The 16,429-nt window shown below is 40.1% G+C and overlaps 2 protein-coding genes across 2 annotated transcripts; both read right to left on the minus strand.

Moving 5' to 3' along the window:
- Positions 1-2,557: 2,557 nt before the first annotated feature.
- Positions 2,558-3,594, minus strand: LOC120435031 (interferon alpha-inducible protein 27-like protein 2A). Its single transcript, XM_039603775.1, has 4 exons — positions 3,453-3,594; positions 3,333-3,362; positions 3,094-3,255; positions 2,558-2,806 (listed from the first exon to the last, which is right to left on the minus strand). The coding sequence occupies exons 1-4, from the start codon at positions 3,460-3,462 to the stop codon at positions 2,721-2,723; spliced, it is 288 nt and encodes a 95-aa protein (XP_039459709.1). The 5' UTR covers positions 3,463-3,594; the 3' UTR covers positions 2,558-2,720.
- A 576-nt stretch (positions 3,595-4,170) lies between these two features.
- On the minus strand, positions 4,171-15,324 carry LOC120435032 (interferon alpha-inducible protein 27-like protein 2). The gene is made up of 4 exons (XM_039603776.1): positions 15,236-15,324; positions 15,073-15,102; positions 5,254-5,415; positions 4,171-4,478 (listed from the first exon to the last, which is right to left on the minus strand). Exons 1-4 carry the CDS (start codon positions 15,243-15,245, stop codon positions 4,393-4,395), a joined length of 288 nt encoding a protein of 95 aa, XP_039459710.1. The 5' UTR covers positions 15,246-15,324; the 3' UTR covers positions 4,171-4,392.
- Positions 15,325-16,429: the final 1,105 nt, after the last annotated feature.

A 16,429-nucleotide genomic window follows, 5' to 3' on the forward strand; every position in this document is an offset into this window, starting at 1 on the left:
CTATGTCACATAAAACACTAAAACCATGCAATAGAAACAGAATAAAACCATGCAAATAAAACGACAGTCATAAATAAACACAAAAATCAGAATAAAAACAATATACAAGATAAATACAAATTTCCACTGTGTGACATTTAATCACGTTGCCTCATGGACAGAGCGCTCTGGTCAAACGCCAAAGCGATCTCTAACGATGGTCGCCACCCTGATCTCTTATATACACACACTGACAAAGACATTCCACAACTCCTACATATTGCAACATCTCACACGGCTATACCTTCAGCTCAGTTCATCCTTGAAACCTTCCTTCAGAGAAAGAGAGAGGGAGCATTACAATCATGCTGTCACCTCCCTATGTACCAGAGTCAAACCCCGGCCCCAACTACCTATCTATCCAACCCCCACACACCCGGCGCCTGGATGTCTCTGGTCTACTCACAATGGCCTCACTGTGTGTGTGGAAACATAAGACACAGATGTGAAGCTATCCTAAGTAACAAAGTGATATTATTATTACTGAAGTGATATTGTTAATAAGTGATTAATACATACAATCAAGAAATTTGCTATTAATTTCAGAGCAGGTTTGGGGACTTGGGTTTCTGGGGTTGCTCTGCCTCCAGGCTGGGGTTCTGGCTGGGCCTGTGGGGCTTGGGTCCTGGTTGGTGTGTTGCTGGGGTGTTGGGTAGGTGCATGCAGTGGGGCCTGGCCCTGGCGCGGGGACCTTCAGTGCATCAGTGGAACTGGCCACTTAAATTGGCTGCCTCATCCCTGACAGGACCACCTTGGATGTATGACGGATTACTGACTGATTGCCATTGTAGTAACGCCTCTAAGTGGCATTTAGGACAACCGGTGGTCACATCATGTGCATCCACCAGGGGAGCAGTGTGGAGGCACTTTAGCTATGTCCCAATTCATAGGCTGCATCCTTCAGAAGACCCAGCCTTCGCGGTCTACGTGGGCTGGGTCCTTCGAAGAACGAGAAGGTCGGAAGTGCGAGGATGTGAAATGGGACGGTCTAGCCTTCAGATTTGCATCACTAGCTGTCTCGTGGAGTTTAATAAACTCGGCCGTCTGCTCCTTGCTATCTAAAATGTAACACGACATTGGAGTAAATTCTCGATCATCTCACACCTCTGTTTAATCAGTTCTCTGTTTGACGTTTATTCAGCTGTGTAAAACTATAACTTTAATCTCAGCCAAACCGATTTATTAAGGAACAAATAAAAGACTGACAAAAGCCAAACAATAGCATTTTTAAGTTATCTAAGTGACTTATATATCATGTTTAACCTGAGTAGTGAAAGCCCGCGGTGGATTTGAAAATGATGTGCCGGGAGTTCAGTGTTTTCGCCAGCTCTAGTGAGCCTCGACCTCCCGGTCAGCTATCAGGCTGGTGGGTAACAGACGTCTCTGAAAACATCGGAGCACTTTTTCAAATATGTGATGTCTTGATAAACCAAGCAGATATGTAAAGTTTACACACCTACATTCTTGCCTGAAAATATGTTAAAAGTTTATTTTGTGACCCACAAAGAGTAATAAGAGTAACATTTGTCAGGATTCCTGGGTCATTGACCCAGCGTTTTAAGTTCATGTTCACTGTTTTTTCCACATGTTCCATTTCCTGTTTCATTATGTTCAGCCGTGTACTCACCTGTGCCCAATTATTGTCATCATTCAGTCTGTGTATTTAAGTTCCTCAGTTTTACCGGTTCACTGGCGTGTCATTGTCGCTGTTAGGTTGTCGTATGTTCAGTTCCGTCAGCCAGCCAGCCATTTCCTGCTTCAGTTCTGTTCGTTCATTTCGTTCTGCACTAAACACCAGCCTTAACTGACCTGTGAGTCCAGCGTTTGGGTCCGCCTTCCCTCACCCACACTGCAACCCCTGACAATATTAAAACTAAGTAGCTGCCCTCTCTGTTGGAAACTGGAATTGGCTGGGCCACGCCATGAATTCTGGGACAGGTTGGGCCACGAAAGATACACCCGACCCATCCTTCAAATTCGGGGAAAAGAAGGACGCATTTGTCGGCCGCATTTGGAGCAGCCTTCCTCGCCTGGCTGTGACGTAATTGGCCTTCAAATGCGGACTGCGAAGGATACGGCCTACGAATTTGGACATACCTATTCATTTACAGGCTTACATTTATACCTTTTAAATTTATTGTGGTATTCTGTGATTATGACAAAATCATAATGTAGGCCTTTTTTTTCTTAAGTATTTTTATTCATCTTTAGGCATAAAAAGGTGAATAAAAATACTTAAGAAAAAACTCCTGATTGAAGTTGTCATAATTCATGCATGACAGGATTAAATAACAACAATTACAATCAAACAAGTCATACATCTATAGTAACATTAAACGACCAGTGGGTGGCAGGGTATGGAGCGACACATCAGTGTCCAATGTAGTGGTTTATGTGCAAGTAAACCATCAACACTGACACAAATGACACAAATACAAGAAAACAGCCTTTGAATAGCTGTCCACTGTAGTGACCACTGCGCGTGAAAGGGTTTATTTAAAATAAGACAATGAGGTAGTAAACCTTTTAAATGCATTTTTATTACTACTAATATAATTTTCTAACAGTCAAAACATAATAATGAAAAAGTGTTTGCATAAATTGGTAGGAAAAAAAACTTTAGCAGAGTAACAAGACTTCCAGTTATGGCATAAAGCAAATATATGAGTTCTTCATGATTTTCAGCTGATGAAACTCGCCAACCATCCCACTGCTGCTCCAGCACCAGCCACAGCAGCACCAACAGTAGCAGACAGACCAGCTGCACCTGCATCACCATTACACAAAGAAGCTGAGAAATACTTATACTTTGTGCCTAATAAGTAAATATCACTTCAGCTCTGCTGATATCACAGTGTACTGTATCATTATCATTATTCACAGTTATCGTTATCATTAATGATATAATTGATGATGTCATTGTTATATTTATTATCATAATGACACAATATAGTGTCATTATCTAATCTAAAATTGTGATATTTTCATGAAAATTGTCTTTTTGCATGTTGTTGCAAGTTAAAATCCGAATAAAACGTCTAATTATTAATTTACCTGCTGACTGCAAAACAGCCACCACACTTCCAGCTGCCACTCCTCCTCCATTAGCAACTGCAGCAGACGACATCATGCCTGCAGCGTAGGAGCCTGCAGCTATTCCTGCTGAGGTGAAACCAGCAGCTCCCAGAAGAGCAGGAGCGGCGACTACAGCACCTACTGCAGGAAGACAAGACATGGATCAGACATAGATCGGGCTTTGATTCAAATGAGTTAAAATTAAATAAACTGCTTACCTGCTCCTGCAGCACTGCACACAGCTGTCACTATAACACAACATAAGAACAGACATTAAAATCCATCTTTTATTTTTTTTTATTAAAGACGATCCATGCACATAAACTCAAATAACTCACCGGGGTCCATGTCTTTATCTGCTCTGCGTCTGCTCTGAAATGGGCTGATTTTTATAGCAAGCAAGGTTTCATTTCCTCGGAGACAAAACTTTATGATCAGAGTTGAACAACAGAGGGCGACAGAGAGCAACACAGACTGGAGAGTGATTTCTCCTTACTTTTTGTGTTTCTTGTCTTTGCTTATATTGATAAATGGGGTGGTGTTAGTAGGTTTACGAAGGGATCACATGTGTAAAATGAAGAAACCAGTATGTTTGTGACCGTAGCTTCTGAAAGAAATGTTCTTTATATCATAAAATAAAATAAATATATGTTGATTTCGTTCATGAAAGAATTGCATTAGATTAAATGCCATTACGTCATTCATAACAGTTTAAATGTCGGAAATCAGTTTTTGGCAGACCATCAATTTATAACCAGATGGAAAGATATCACGTATTTGTCAGCAGATAATAATGCAGTGAAAAAATAAAATCCAAATAATTTATGCTTACAGGTAGAATTTGTATCATGTGCGACACTCAGTGTGTCCAACTTTGTGTTTTCACTTCAAGCTTTGGTGATCGCTTTTTTTTTTATAGCAAATATAGTAAGTATGTCAGCCTTAGGACTCAGTTACATAAAAATAATGATACATGTCTTATTTTTTTAAGATAACACATACATAAATAAATAATAACATATAAACATAACAATACAAATAACCACAACTTTAAAATGTTTTTCATTATTTTATTAGGGCTTTATTTAAAGTTGCACAATTTGACCGTGTTCATGTGTTTTGTAATAAAACACCACAGCATTACCAGCACTCAAATTTCAGCCAAGCTTTGCTGAAGCATGACGCTGATAGTATTGCAACTGTTTCCAATTGGCAGCAGTAAATATATCATTATATTACTATTATTATTTTTCTTTCTGATTATCATAATTCCTGGTCTCAGATGAGAGCAGCCACCAATCCTCCAACAGCTCCTCCAACAGTACCCACGGCCGCGGTGGCGGCCCCAGACAGACCTGCCATACCTGCAGAGAGAAAACAAGCTTCAGAATACCAGACAGCTGATCGAGCAGTTAGATCAAGTAACTGAGTTGCATAGAAGAGAGGAGGCTTTATCCTACGACGGAGTATTAGAGCCACAAGAGAAATATTGTTGATATGGAAATTACTGTTTGAACACAAACTGCCACATGCGCTATATCCACTAAAGAAAATTACTTATTTAGATGAGTTAGTGAAACAAATTGATCAGCTGTCTTGTAATACAACATTCACCCTTTTTATTGCACGAAGGTGTAACCATCGATAACCTCGCATCTGTCCATTCAACACGTTCTCACTCCCTAAGCGTAATATTTTACGCTATGTGACAAATCGTCAACATTTTACGTGGGTACCCAACACGTTCCTACATGACGAGATCGCAAAAATGAGAACGCTCTGGTCCATTGCCAGCCGTGGCTTTTTGTACAACCTAACACTTATCATCACACTGTGTTTATGAGCTAAAAGAGAAATCATTTCTTTCTTTGTTACTAAAACTGATTCTGAAGCACAATTTCACAAACTCTGATGATATACAGTAGCAACTGTGGCAGTTTGTCTTCAGACACTTGTAATCTCCACATTTCGACTTTATTCTCAAAATGATAATATTTTTCTTAACGTGGCCCTAATAGTCCGTCGTATTATCGTCACTGCAGCACAGTCGCATGTTATTGTTTCTTGGATCTTTCAGGTTTATAATAAAGGTTTTTGAGTAATCGCTGATAAAACATTTATTACTTTTTTTTTTTTTACCTGCTGACTGCAAAACAGCCACTGCACTACCTGCTGCCACTCCTCCTCCATTGGCTATAGCAGCTGCAGACATCCAGCTTGCAGCGTAGGAACCAACTGCTATTCCAGCTGAGGTGAAACCTACAGCCCCCAGGACAATAGGAGCAGAGACCACTGCTCCACCTGACAACAGGAAGAAACACTTGGTTACTGATCATCAGGATGCTTCAAAATGAATACATGTATGATATGTGTGACTTCACTTTTGAGTTTTAGAGGTAAAAGACATCAATAAACAAAGAGGTTTGTTACCTGCCCCGCTGCGATTGCTGCGGCTGTCACTGAAACATAAGAAAGAAAGAAAAAAAAACATCTTACCAAAGCTCAGCCTGAAATATTTAGACATTTTCTGTGATGCTACAATCACAAGCTTATATGATGTAGAGATGATTTGAAAAAGGCAGCTGTACTCACACAGACCCATTGTTGCACTCAGGATCAGGAGCCTAAGCCTGGACTGTGTTGGACGACTGGACTTATATAGGAGTGTGAGGATCAGCTGTTTTCCTGGAAAATGAAACTCTTAGAGTCGGCGTCACTGGGTCTGCGAAGTAACTACACTTTCTTTAGTCATCATGGAACAAGTGATTGTCAGGTTGGATCTCAGGGGGTTTGACATATTTATTTATTTAATGCTATCTTTATTATGGATTTCACACACGGGTTATTTCAAGGGTTTTTCTTTCTGTTTTAATCCTTATGTTGAATCAGTTGCTTAAAATGAAAACAAACAAGAACAAGCTTATCATAGAGAGTGTATATAAAGGTCACTGAAAATGTGTATGTATTATGTGTGGGAGCAAAAAAGATCACTGGCAGATCTGTAAGGACGGCAGATGTACTGCACTTCTTTAAACCTCGGACCTTCCTCAGAGAAAATAAATTACAAATTTAAAATAATTAGGGCCCAAAAGTTCTTCCTCCTGTCTGCAGGCGGAGACAGACACCAACATGCATCCAAGCACATTTTTTGAAAGTGCTGGATTTTTAATTTCAAATGGAGCATTTTATATCTGTACTATGCCAGCAACTTCAATAAATGCTTGGATGAAATGATAATAATGCAATGATAAAGATGATGGTTATGTGAAATAATCCCTGTAATTCCACAATTCCCTCTTTTGACGCCTCGGAAGAGACATTTATATCCAAGCATTTATTGAAGTTGCTGGCATTATGTTATAATTTGTATTACAGGGTTATCATAATCAAATATTAACATGTTTATTACAGGTGCAGTTACAACCACTTAAATCGTTGAGTTAAATCTATAATCTTAAAAGCTTATATGCTGAGTATATTGTTACAGTAAAATAGTAGCTGAGCAAAGGCCTGAATGTATTCAGCTTCTTGTGGCATTTGAGTTTGCCTAGCAACAGGTGACGCAAAGAGGAGGACAAGTCCATGGGGACCTCAAAGGCCTGAGATCATCACCATATTTGAAAGAGGATGCCAGAAAGGGGAACTTCTGTGTCTGCATTTATTTCTTAGAATAGATCATTGTCTGTACAAGGGGCAAAGAATGTTCTTAAGATGCAAATTATGTGCTTGTAAACGCAAGAGGGGGCGTCATAATACCCTGATGTTATAAAAGCAATCTGAAGTGTATTTTTGGGTGGGGATTTACAACTGATGTTTTACAGTTTACGTCTCCCCACGCTGCGTGTATTCATTAAAATCAATTGTTTGATCGACCTCTTTTGGACCATCATTGTTTTCCTCTCGTCCTCAATTTCGGACCCTTAACAACTACTAATAAGCAGTGTCCTAGTTACTATTTTTTCAACAGCAATTTAACTTTTTTTCAGTCACTACTGGAACAGTTCATGGAAACCAGAACAGAAACTTCTTTATTGCCTTACAAGAAATGTCTTAGGTGACCTGATTTAAACAAGCACTTTGGTTGTTGTGTATTTGTTGCACAAAAGTTTCAGTTCATAAGAAATGATTCTTGTAGTTGTTCAAAGATAATGGAGTTGTCACACCACTGCAATGACGACAGCATTAAACCTCGCCCATACTGCAAACATACCCATGACATACCGGCATACTTTATATTCAGGTATGTGATGATTGAAGGAACAGGACTTTGTCTTTCTCCTTTCAAAACAAGTTGTGTACATTTATTTTCTCATGGTAGCAAAGCTCGGTATTCCTCATGACATTAATGTGAATCAACACAGTTTAAGTTTAAAAAATGTTAACCTTAATATAAATGATGGTTTATAGGCTGTAGCTCTGCCTCATGGTGCTCTAACAATCTCATCTACAGACTTACAAAACGAAAGGGTGTAAAAGTTATGTTGGAACACACTGTGGTACAATCCTTGCGAGCATTATTTAAACAGTGTAGAAAGTAGTGCTGTTATAAAAATGTGGAGAAGAAGCCAATCAACAATCATGACTATCACACTGATACACATCCGAGAGCAACTTGGGGTTAGTATGTTGCCCAAGGATATTTGGGTTATGCTGATGCAACACTGCAGGTAAGGTGAAAAAAAATAAAACGCCTGGCATTATTGTACTCAGGGTTACTAAAGGTCATTGAAATTCTGCAGATCACAGCTTTGTAGGGAGGGATGCTACAGTACTGCACTTGGGGAAACTCGAGTTATGGCATGTTAAACAACATCTGGTATGAAACAGGTATGATGCACATATTAACCAACTTTATTTTAGGCTGCACAAAAGAGTCACTACCTGTAAATGTATATATATATATTCAGTCTGAAGCAGAGAGCCCCGTCATCATTGCCATGTTGTCAGGATTCCTCTTCAAGCAGCAGAACTCTGGACCTGCTTTCTCTTTTGTTAAAGTCAGACCTTAAGTCATGGAAAAAAGATGCAAACACATCAGAAATCACCACAGAAACACAAGTGCGTACTTTTCTGAAACAGTTTTTTAGTTTGCATGTGATGAAGTTTAAATTTCTTTGGCATTTTTGTGCTTTCAGGTGCTCCAAGACAACAAAAACAGTAACATTATACAGAATGGTGAACGCCAGTTCAATGCTGGGTTCTGCTACAGTACTTATCATCGGTCAGAAATAGAGGCTGACATCCAGGGAATAGATTGTAAGAGGTGGAGTTTATTTACATTCAAATGGATGGTACAAGAAGGTATGGTATAGTGTAGGCGGATGTGGCGGGGTCATGTGGTTTAGTTTACCATACTGTGAAGTTACAAAACAAATAGAAGTCTTTAAGATGACGGCCCATGAGACTCACTCAACACTCAACTTGTCTGTGGTCCTGACCTGGCAGCTGTGGTTGGGGGAGTCTGTGCCGGTGGACATAGGTTACTGGGTGAGTCCTGTCATGGCAATTTTTATAAACGCCCAATGAGCATCTTTTTGAAATGTGTTTATGTAACAAACGGGGGATACTAAAGCAGTCGTGCCAGAATGTCATGCTAAGAAGAAAGATTCTTTAAAATACAAGCGGGAGCAAGCGAGTCAGATACCACGGGAACAGAGATGAAGCAGGTCTGATCAGAAACAGTTTATTACTAGGCCAGGGAGCACAAATAAAAACACCCTTAAAATGTACGTAATAAAATGTTTTCAATCTACTAAAACTAAATAAAACAATTCTAAAACCCATAAAACTACCATTTTCTATATTCACTAAAACCCCTGCTATAATTATGCCACATGTTCATTATGGGTCCATCAGCGGGCCAGGAATTCCTTCTTTAGAGCAGAGTCCACGCCAGCCCCGTCTTCGGCAGACAAGGAAGAGCCTCCCATCTTCTTGTCCTTCCACTGGCCCATCACATCCCAGCCCAGCTTGTGTTCTGCACCGAATCCATCATGCGACCACCGCCACAGCTCCCTTGCGCCGGTGTCCTGTAAAATAACAAATAGGGGCCAGAACAATGGTCCCAGAAGCGCCCCTGGCTCATGGCCATGGCGACCCTCTCCCAACCCAGCTGCACCCAGTAAACAACAGTAGAGACCCTACTCACAAATGCAGGCAGAGGTAAACCTCTGCCTTGCTGCCAATCACACGCGTTGTCTCCTACTGTTGCCGTTCCATGAGGTCAGGACTGGGTCGCCCGTGTCATGCTGGCCATCTAGCATTAACCTTCTAGTCTGGGGCCTCTCCTTCAGTGCTCAGCTAGCCTGCTTTTAAAAGGTCTTTACACAGCTGATAGGCCACCTCTGGATACACCCATGCCTCAGCAGGTGGTCCCTATCAGCTAATTTGTCCCATGTGTAGCCAGTCCACAGTGGATTAAAAACTATGTCACATAAAACACTAAAACCATGCAATAGAAACAGAATAAAACCATGCAAATAAAACGACAGTCATAAATAAACACAAAAATCAGAATAAAAACAATATACAAGATAAATACAAATTTCCACTGTGTGACATTTAATCACGTTGCCTCATGGACAGAGCGCTCTGGTCAAACGCCAAAGCGATCTCTAACGATGGTCGCCACCCTGATCTCTTATATACACACACTGACAAAGACATTCCACAACTCTTACATATTGCAACATCCCACACGGCTATACCTTCAGCTCAGTTCATCCTTGAAACCTTCCCTTCAGAGAAAGAGAGAGGGAGCATTACAATCATGCTGTCACCTCCCTATGTACCAGAGTCAAACCCCGGCCCCAACTACCTATCTATCCAACCCCCCCCCACACACCCGGCGCCTGGATGTCTCTGGTCTACTCACAATGGCCTCACTGTGTGTGTGGAAACATAAGACACAGATGTGAAGCTATCCTAAGTAACAAAGTGATATTATTATTACTGAAGTGATATTGTTAATAAGTGATTAATACATACAATCAAGAAATTTGCTATTAATTTCCAGAGCAGGTTTGGGGACTTGGGTTTCTGGGGTTGCTCTGCCTCCAGGCTGGGGTTCTGGCTGGGCCTGTGGGGCTTGGGTCCTGGTTGGTGTGTTGCTGGGGTGTTGGGTAGGTGCATGCAGTGGGGCCTGGCCCTGGCGCTGGGACCTTCAGTGCATCAGTGGAACTGGCCACTTAAATTGGCTGCCTCATCCCTGACAGGACCACCTTGGATGTATGACGGATTACTGACTGATTGCCATTGTAGTAACGCCTCTAAGTGGCATTTAGGACAACCGGTGGTCACATCATGTGCATCCACCAGGGGAGCAGTGTGGAGGCACTTTAGCTATGTCCCAATTCATAGGCTGCATCTTCAGAAGACCCAGCCTTCGCGGTCTCACGTGGGCTGGGTCCTTCAAGAACGAGAGGGTCGGAAGTGCGAGGATGTGAAATGGGACGGTCTAGCCTTCAGATTTGCATCACTAGCTGTCTCGTGGAGTTTAATAAACTCGGCCGCCTGCTCCTTGCTATCTAAAATGTAACACGACATTGGAGTAAATTCTCGATCATCTCACACCTCTGTTTAATCAGTTCTCTGTTTGACGTTTATTCAGCTGTGTAAAACTATAACTTTAATCTCAGCCAAACCGATTTATTAAGGAACAAATAAAAGACTGACAAAAGCCAAACAATAGCATTTTTAAGTTATCTAAGTGACTTATATATCATGTTTAACCTGAGTAGTGAAAGCCCGCGGTGGATTTGAAAATGATGTGCCGGGAGTTCAGTGTTTTCGCCAGCTCTAGTGAGCCTCGACCTCCCGTCAGCTATCAGGCTGGTGGGTAACAGACGCCTCTGAAAACATCGGAGCACTTTTTCAAATATGTGATGTCTTGATAAACCAAGCAGATATGTAAAGTTTACACACCTACATTCTTGCCTGAAAATATGTTAAAAGTTTATTTTGTGACCCACAAAGAGTAATAAGAGTAACATTTGTCAGGATTCCTGGGTCATTGACCCAGCGCTTTTAAGTTCATGTTCACTGTTTTTCCCACATGTTCCATTTCCTGTTTCATTATGTTCAGCCGTGTACTCACCTGTGCCCAATTATTGTCATCATTCAGTCTGTGTATTTAAGTTCCTCAGTTTTACCGTTCACTGGCGTGTCATTGTCGCTGTTAGGTTGTCGTATGTTCAGTTCCGTCAGCCAGCCAGCCATTTCCTGCTTCAGTTCTGTTCCTTCATTTCGTTCTGCACTAAACACCAGCCTTAACTGACCTGTGAGTCCAGCGTTTGGGTCCGCCTTCCCTCACCCACACTGCAACCCCTGACAATATTAAAACTAAGTAGCTGCCCTCTCTGTTGGAAACTGGAATTGGCTGGGTCACGCCATGAATTCTGGGACAGGTTGGGCCACGAAAGATACACCCGACCCATCCTTCAAATTCGGGAAAAGAAGGACGCATTTGTCGGCCGCATTTGGAGCAGCCTTCCTCGCCTGGCTGTGACGTAATTGGCCTTCAAATGCGGACTCATGAATGATACGGCCTACTTAATTTGGACATACCTATTCATTTACAGGCTTACATTTATACCTTTTAAATTTATTGTGGTATTCTGTGATTATGACAAAATCATAATGTAGGCCTTTTTTTTTCTTAAGTATTTTTATTCATCTTTAGGCATAAAAAGGTGAATAAAAATACTTAAAAAAACTCTGATTGAAGTTGTCATAATTCATGCATGACAGGATTAAATAACAACAATTACAATCAAACAAGTCATACATCTATAGTAACATTAAACGACCAGTGGGTGGCAGGGTATGGAGCGACACATCAGTGTCCAATGTAGTGGTTTATGTGCAAGTAAACCATCAACACTGACACAAATACAAGAAAACAGCCTTTGAATAGCTGTCCACTGTAGTGACCACTGCGCCGTGAAAGGGTTTATTTAAAATAAGACAATGAGGTAGTAAACCTTTTAAATGCATTTTATTACTACTAATATAATTTTCTAACAGTCAAAACATAATAATGAAAAAGTGTTTGCATAAATTGGTAGGAAAAAAAACTTTAGCAGAGTAACAAGACTTCCAGTTATGGCATAAAGCAAATATATGAGTTCTTCATGATTTTCAGCTGATGAAACTCGCCAACCATCCCACTGCTGCTCCAGCACCAGCCACAGCAGCACCAACAGTAGCAGACAGACCAGCTGCACCTGCAGCACCATTACACAAAGAAGCTGAGAAATACTTATACTTTGTGCCTAATAAGTAAATATCACTTCAGCTCTGCTGATATCACAGTGTACTGTATCATTATCATTATTCACAGTTATCGTTATCATTAATGATATAATTGATGATGTCATTGTTATATTTATTATCATAATGACACAATATAGTGTCATTATCTAATCTAAAATTGTGATATTTTCATGAAAATTGTCTTTTGCATGTTGTTGCAAGTTAAAATCCGAATAAAACGCCTAATTATTAATTTACCTGCTGACTGCAAAACAGCCACCACACTTCCAGCTGCCACTCCTCCTCCATTAGCAACTGCAGCAGACGACATCATGCCTGCAGCGTAGGAGCCTGCAGCTATTCCTGCTGAGGTGAAACCAGCAGCTCCCAGAAGAGCAGGAGCGGCGACTACAGCACCTACTGCAGGAAGACAAGACATGGATCAGACATAGATCGGGCTTTGATTCAAATGAGTTAAAATTAAATAAACTGCTTACCTGCTCCTGCAGCACTGCACACAGCTGTCACTATAACACAACATAAGAACAGACATTAAAATCCATCTTTTATTTTTTTTATTAAAGACGATCCATGCACATAAACTCAAATAACTCACCGGGGTCCATGTCTTTATCTGCTCTGCGTCTGCTCTGAAATGGGCTGATTTTTATAGCAAGCAAGGTTTCATTTCCTCGGAGACAAAACTTTATGATCAGAGTTGAACAACAGAGGGCGACAGAGAGCAACACAGACTGGAGAGTGATTTCTCCTTACTTTTTGTGTTTCTTGTCTTTGCTTATATTGATAAATGGGGTGGTGTTAGTAGGTTTACGAAGGGATCACATGTGTAAAATGAAGAAACCAGTATGTTTGTGACCGTAGCTTCTGAAAGAAATGTTCTTTATATCATAAAATAAAATAAATATATGTTGATTTCGTTCATGAAAGAATTGCATTAGATTAAATGCCATTACGTCATTCATAACAGTTTAAATGTCGGAAATCAGTTTTTGGCAGACCATCAATTTATAACCAGATGGAAAGATATCACGTATTTGTCAGCAGATAATAATGCAGTGAAAAATAAAATCCAAATAATTTATGCTTACAGGTAGAATTTGTATCATGTGCGACACTCAGTGTGTCCAACTTTGTGTTTTCACTTCAAGCTTTGGTGATCGCTTTATTTTATAGCAAATATAGTAAGTATGTCAGCCTTAGGACTCAGTTACATAAAAATAATGATACATGTCTTATTTTTTAAGATAACACATACATAAATAAATAATAACATATAAACATAACAATACAAATAACCACAACTTTAAAATGTTTTCATTATTTTATTAGGGCTTTATTTAAAGTTGCACAATTTGACCGTGTTCATGTGTTTTGTAATAAAACACCACAGCATTACCAGCACTCAAATTTCAGCCAAGCTTTGCTGAAGCATGACGCTGATAGTATTGCAACTGTTTCCAATTGGCAGCAGTAAATATATCATTTATTACTATTATTATTTTTCTTTCTGATTATCATAATTCCTGGTCTCAGATGAGAGCAGCCACCAATCCTCCAACAGCTCCTCCAACAGTACCCACGGCTGCGGTGGCGGCCCCAGACAGACCTGCCATACCTGCAGAGAGAAAACAAGCTTCAGAATACCAGACAGCTGATCGAGCAGTTAGATCAAGTAACTGAGTTGCATAGAAGAGAGGAGGCTTTATCCTACGACGGAGTATTAGAGCCACAAGAGAAATATTGTTGATATGGAAATTACTGTTTGAACACAAACTGCCACATGCGCTATATCCACTAAAGAAAATTACTTATTTAGATGAGTTAGTGAAACAAATTGATCAGCTGTCTTGTAATACAACATTCACCCTTTTTATTGCACGAAGGTGTAACCATCGATAACCTCGCATCTGTCCATTCAACACGTTCTCACTCCCTAAGCGTAATATTTTACGCTATGTGACAAATCGTCAACATTTTACGCTTTCGGGTACCCAACACGTTCCTACATGACGAGATCGCAAAAATGAGAACGCTCTGGTCCATTGCCAGCCGTGGCTTTTTGTACAACCTAACACTTATCATCACACTGTGTTTATGAGCTAAAAGAGAAATCATTTCTTTCTTTGTTACTAAAACTGATTCTGAAGCACAATTTCACAAACTCTGATGATATACAGTAGCAACTGTGGCAGTTTGTCTTCAGACACTTGTAATCTCCACATTTCGACTTTATTCTCAAAATGATAATATTTTTCTTAACGTGGCCCTAATAGTCCGTCGTATTATCGTCACTGCAGCACAGTCGCATGTTATTGTTTCTTGGATCTTTCAGGTTTATAATAAAGGTTTTTGAGTAATCGCTGATAAAACATTTATTACTTTTTTTTTTTTACCTGCTGACTGCAAAACAGCCACTGCACTACCTGCTGCCACTCCTCCTCCATTGGCTATAGCAGCTGCAGACATCCAGCTTGCAGCGTAGGAACCAACTGCTATTCCAGCTGAGGTGAAACCTACAGCCCCAGGACAATAGGGAGCAGAGACCACTGCTCCACCTGACAACAGGAAGAAACACTTGGTTACTGATCATCAGGATGCTTCAAAATGAATACATGTATGATATGTGTGACTTCACTTTTGAGTTTTAGAGGTAAAAAGACATCAATAAACAAAGAGGTTTGTTACCTGCCCCGGCTGCGATTGCTGCGGCTGTCACTGAAACATAAGAAAGAAAGAAAAAAAAACATCTTACCAAAGCTCAGCCTGAAATATTTAGACATTTTCTGTGATGCTACAATCACAAGCTTATATGATGTAGAGATGATTTGAAAAAGGCAGCTGTACTCACACAGACCCATTGTTGCACTCAGGATCAGGAGCCTAAGCCTGGACTGTGTTGGACGACTGGACTTATATAGGAGTGTGAGGATCAGCTGTTTTCCTGGAAAATGAAACTCTTAGAGTCGGCGTCACTGGGTCTGCGAAGTAACTACACTTTCTTTAGTCATCATGGAACAAGTGATTGTCAGGTTGGATCTCAGGGGGTTTGACATATTTATTTATTTAATGCTATCTTTATTATGGATTTCACACACGGGTTATTTCAAGGGTTTTTCTTTCTGTTTTAATCCTTATGTTGAATCAGTTGCTTAAAATGAAAACAAACAAGAACAAGCTTATCATAGAGAGTGTATATAAAGGTCACTGAAAATGTGTATGTATTATGTGTGGGAGCAAAAAAGATCACTGGCAGATCTGTAAGGACGGCAGATGTACTGCACTTCTTTAAACCTCGGACCTTCCTCAGAGAAAATAAATTACAAATTTAAAATAATTAGGGCCCAAAAAGTTCTTCCTCCTGTCTGCAGGCGGAGACAGACACCAACATGCATCCAAGCACATTTTTGAAAGTGCTGGATTTTTAATTTCAAATGGAGCATTTTATATCTGTACTATGCCAGCAACTTCAATAAATGCTTGGATGAAATGATAATTAATGCAATGATAAAGATGATGGTTATGTGAAATAATCCCTGTAATTCCACAATTCCCTCTTTTGACGTCTCGGGAAGAGACATTTATATCCAAGCATTTATTGAAGTTGCTGGCATTATGTTATAATTTGTATTACAGGGGTTATCATAATCAAATATTAACATGTTTATTACAGGTGCAGTTACAACCACTTAAATCGTTGAGTTAAATCTATAATCTTAAAAGCTTATATGCTGAGTATATTGTTACAGTAAAATAGTAGCTGAGCAAAGGCCTGAATGTATTCAGCTTCTTGTGGCATTTGAGTTTGCCTAGCAACAGGTGACGCAAAGAGGAGGACAAGTCCATGGGGACCTCAAAGGCCTGAGATCATCACCATATTTGAAAGAGGATGCCAGAAAGGGGAACTTCTGTGTCTGCATTTATTTCTTAGAATAGATCATTGTCTGTACAAGGGGCAAAGAATGTTCTTAAGATGCAAATTATGTGCTTGTAAACGCAAGAGGGGCGCTATAATACCCTGATGTTATAAAAGCAATCTGAAGTG

The sequence above is a fragment of the Oreochromis aureus genome, linkage group 19 (assembly GCF_013358895.1).
Source record: "Oreochromis aureus strain Israel breed Guangdong linkage group 19, ZZ_aureus, whole genome shotgun sequence".
NCBI classification, from domain to species: Eukaryota; Metazoa; Chordata; class Actinopteri; order Cichliformes; family Cichlidae; genus Oreochromis; species Oreochromis aureus.

What these genes read in the sequence shown, in the direction of transcription:
- LOC120435031 (XM_039603775.1), bottom strand. An exon ending in GTGCAGTGCTGCAGGAGCAG is followed by an intron (nt 3,256 to 3,332) that starts GTAAGCAGTTTA and finishes GTCTTCCTGCAG; the next exon opens with TAGGTGCTGTAGTCGCCGCT. An exon ending in GGCTGTTTTGCAGTCAGCAG is followed by an intron (nt 2,807 to 3,093) that starts GTAAATTAATAA and finishes ATGGTGATGCAG; the next exon opens with GTGCAGCTGGTCTGTCTGCT.
- LOC120435032 (XM_039603776.1), bottom strand. An exon ending in AGCAATCGCAGCCGGGGCAG is followed by an intron (nt 5,416 to 15,072) that starts GTAACAAACCTC and finishes TCCTGTTGTCAG; the next exon opens with GTGGAGCAGTGGTCTCTGCT. An exon ending in GGCTGTTTTGCAGTCAGCAG is followed by an intron (nt 4,479 to 5,253) that starts GTAAAAAAAAAA and finishes TTCTCTCTGCAG; the next exon opens with GTATGGCAGGTCTGTCTGGG.